Source organism: Microtus ochrogaster, chromosome 2 (assembly GCF_000317375.1).
Source record: "Microtus ochrogaster isolate Prairie Vole_2 chromosome 2, MicOch1.0, whole genome shotgun sequence".
In the NCBI taxonomy this organism is placed as follows: Eukaryota; Metazoa; Chordata; class Mammalia; order Rodentia; family Cricetidae; genus Microtus; species Microtus ochrogaster.
The window spans coordinates 90202050-90206196 of NC_022010.1; the positions used below are offsets into that span (position 1 = coordinate 90202050).

At 35.5% G+C, this 4147-nt stretch overlaps 1 protein-coding gene across 2 annotated transcripts in view; it reads left to right on the plus strand.

The window, feature by feature from the left end:
- The window catches only part of Arl6 (ADP ribosylation factor like GTPase 6), a 27000-nt gene extending 25770 nt beyond the window's left edge, over positions 1-1230 (plus strand). For both annotated transcript variants that reach the window (XM_026788986.1, XM_005345255.2), the window contains one exon: positions 680-1230. In XM_026788986.1, the coding sequence (XP_026644787.1) occupies positions 680-713 (34 nt within the window). In that variant the 3' untranslated portion in view covers positions 714-1230. The remainder of the gene's footprint in view (positions 1-679) is intronic.
- Positions 1231-4147: the final 2917 nt, after the last annotated feature.

The window sequence follows — 4147 nt, forward strand, 5'->3', positions numbered from 1 at the left end:
GAAGAAGAAGAAGAAGAAGAAGAAGAAGAAGAAGAAGAAGAAGAAGAAGAAGAAGAAGAAGAAGAAGAAGGAAGAAGAAGAAGAAGAAGAAGAAGAAGAAGAAGAAGAAGAAGAAGGAAGAAGAAGAAGAAGAAGAAGAAGAAGAAAGGAAGGAAGAGGAAAGATACGGGCTTAGTTGAGATTATAACCTTAGAGGAAAGCGCACACACCCACCTTTCTGAGTGCTGTGTGACATTGTCATAGTCATACAAATAATGATGGCAAGCCGAGTTAGAAGTGTTAGGGCCATAAAGCTTGCAAAGGAAGAATTGAATGGGAGTGTGAGAGCTGAAGTCTAATAAGGCTACTGATATTTCAGGTATTGCTGTGTGTGCTTAGTGAGTTGTAAGTAATTACCTAGAAGGGGATTAATTAAGTAACAGCGACCAAAAAAGGACCAAAGACCAAATGAACTGTTAGGGGTCTTTCTAGTAAGCCTGTAGAATTAGCTAATTCCTTACCTACTGACAGCTTATATAAAAATTAACACAGCACTATTAATTGTATCTTAAGAAGAAAACGTATATGCAGGTAGGATCTCCCTGTGTTGTATAGATTGGGCTTGAGTTAACTTAGAGGATAGGGTTGCTGGTCTTTCCCTTGTGAGACTGATAATAGTTTTTTGTCTGTTTGTTATCAGATCAGATCCAAGCTGTGAAGACATGAAAAGATAGTCTCTGGAGAACTCACCAGTTTTCAGTTAAAGGTGTCTATGTAAGGCATAGTGAATAATCTCAAATTTATTTGAAAAGATTTGTGCAACCAAGAATATTTTACAATATTCTGCTTGGTTTTATGGACTCTGAAAGATTTTTTTTTTAAGAATTTAGGACTTATGACATTGTTAATCTGGCCATTAACTATATGGAAATTAACATTACCTCTGAACGCCTTAGTTACCAGCTTCTTGTAAAGGTCTACATATTGTTGTAATTAGAATGTGTAAATACCAGCTATAAGCCATCTCAATATCCTATCATGATTTATGATATCTTTAATGTATTTTTAGTTTTAATTGTCTTCTAAAAGTTCACTTTATTGTATGACTTTAAAGCTCAAATTGTGTTAGTGAAACAGCTTTAAAGAGTTATAAAAGATCACAGGTAATTGGTATATATGTAATTTTTATTGTGTCACTATCAAAAGAAATAAAATATACCAACTAGAGTGCTTTGTTCATGACAAAAAGAATAATGTGTTGGTGTGGTGTTTGGTGTTTTACTGCCAATCATTATATGAGACCAACTAAACTAAGTTTATTTTCTCACTGCTTACTGAATAGTTCCATACTTTCTGATCAGGCATTGCTCTTTAAACCAGCATGTGTGTTTTTCCCTTCACAGTTGTGGAGGTTTGGGTATGTGCTCAGCTCATTCTTTTAGGTCACTCATATGTGTAAAGTATCCATCGCCTTCACTGAAATCACTTTAATAAGGGAGAATCTGATAACATTTTACATATGATTAATAAATTTTATTTCATTAGCTGAAAGACAATATTGCATTTTCTGATTAATAAATTAAAATTTAGTAAGTATTTAACATTAATATTTTTAAAACTGCCTTGTTTTTTCTCTCAACATGCCTCTGTGTTTCTGTTAAAAGAGAATATAGGAGATAATTTATAAAAAGAGAGAGAAAGGAAGGAAAAGGGTTATTCTTGTTCAAACTTTGAAGACTTCTATTTATGCTCAGCTCCTTGTTCTTAGTCCCATGCCGAGGCAGTTTCATGGCTGTAATACCTGACAGAGAAGTTCCTCACTTCCAAGCTAGGAAGCAAAGAAGAGAAAGGGCTGGGGTAACAAACCCCTTCATGGGTCCATGCTCACTTCACTGTTTAAGGAGCCTACAGAGTATAGTCAGAATCCAGTACCTCAACAAACTATTTATAAACTGCTCTGTTAATGTTCTTTAAAATTCTAGATATATGTCATATTTACAACATGCAACTTTTCACAGCCTAAAGACCATTTATAATTGTAAACTCTAAATTCAAGTTCCCATTTGAAATTAGACACTGAGATTACTCACATAACAGTGGTGTCAATCCTGAAAAAATGCATTTGAAAGAAAAGCTATGGATTGTATAACATCTTAAACATGCTTAGCCATGAAAATAATAGAAGGAAAAGGTGAGTAATACAGATTTATTCCCAGTGGTGGTAAATGTCTTTACAGATTTCTAAAATTAGCAGTCAAAGCTATATAATCCAGTCTCTCAAAATCCAGAAATACCAATGAATGGGCATTTGGAAAACTGAAACTTGTCAAATTATAGTGGTTTAGTAACTCATCTATGTTGATAGCCTGTCATAAGTTGCTTTCATTAGGATGCACTCAGAATGTCATCTATCAAGAGTTGTCTCAAATATAGATAGAAAAGATGTTATGTATTTTTTACATGTTTTATTTTGTTTATTTATTTTGTGGAGGAAGTGCAATATGGAGGGGGTAAGAGAACAACTTTTAGGAGTTGGTTCTCTCTTTCCGTCATATGGGTTCCTGGGATTGAACTCAGGTAATTAGGTTTGGCATCCAGTACCTTTACCTAATATTGTGTGCCAACCTCACAGCCTATGATACCAGAAACAAACAACAAAAACAGATATATTTTAACAGATTTAGGAGGCCACAGAAAGAAGTCAAATCTTCACCTATCACATATAATTGTAAACTCAGTACTTTACATCATACAGTCTTCACAACCCTATGTACTAGGTCCTATTGACTGTTTTGTGCATTAAGACTTTTGAACCTGTTGTGTAAGACTTTCACTGGGTAAAAATAATGAAGAATCTACTCAGCCCAGATAAAGCAGTGAATCAAACAAAGCCCAATTTGGTGAACAAGTGGGTTTATTACAGCTACTTACTCCAGAGGATGAGCAAAGGGTTCTTACAGAATCATGGACAGCTCAGAGTCAGCTGCACCACCAGAAGTGCATTCCTCCCAGCATGGGGAATGACTCAGAAAACCTGTATCCATGGAGGTCAGCACATGGGCGGACAGTTCAATGGGAAGTCCTGCTTACTTCTTAGCCTTGTGTTTCAGGTAAGTTTCAAAGACTTCCTGAAACTTGGTAGTTGTTTACTTCCTGTTTCTGACTGAACTTCCCTTTAGAAGTTTCTGATCCTAAAAGAACTTTTCACCAGGCTAGTAAGTTTCATTTCAGAGGAAATTGCTTAATGGAGAGGACATTTTTTTTATAGGTTCTGGGATTTGATGAAGACCTCAGAGCTGGGAAATGCTGGTGTTGGACTTCAAAACCAAGCACTCTGTTCAGAACAGATGGTTCAAAATAGATAAGAGAAATACAGATATTATTTAGTAATATTACTAAAAGCAGAACTGATTGGATAAATCATAAACTAGAATATACTAGAGGTGTTCTTTTGTTGGGTGTTGTTTGTTTTGTTTGTTAGCTTTTCGTTTTAAGTCTGTCAGCACTTAAAGTTTTACTCTTTAAGTCTAGATGAGGTGCTTTAGACTTTGATAGGTTAGATGAAAGTAACTCTTAAAACAACCTAAAGCAGCCAGCCAGGTGGTGGTGGTGTACACCTCTAATCCCAGCACTCTGGAAGCAGAGGCAGGCAGATCTCTGTGAGTTTTAGGCTAGCCTGGTCTACAAGAACTAGTTAACCATCATTTATCACTACACTTCATTTTCAAGGAAAGATTCTCTAGAAGAAAATTGGATAATACAGGACATATGTATATAAGCTGAAATTGTTGCATTTGTGTTTAGCATATTATATGATTACACTATATCTTAAAACTGAAACAACTGTTTTTCCATGTTGATGCATTACCAGCACTGAATAGTTTAAGTTCTGTATTTTAACAGAGCATTTTGTAAAATGTTCAGCTCTTAAGGTGTTGCCCTACAGACTGTTTTTTTAAATATTTATTTATTTATTTATTTATTTATTTATTTATTTATTATGTAGACAATGTTCTGCGTCTATGCCTGCAGGCCAGAAGAGGGCACCAGACCTCATTACAAATGGTTGTAAGCCACCATGTGGTTGCTGGGAATTGAACTCAGGACCTTTGGAAGAGCAGGCAATGCTCCTAACTGCTGAGCCATCTCTCCAGCCCCCCAGACTGTT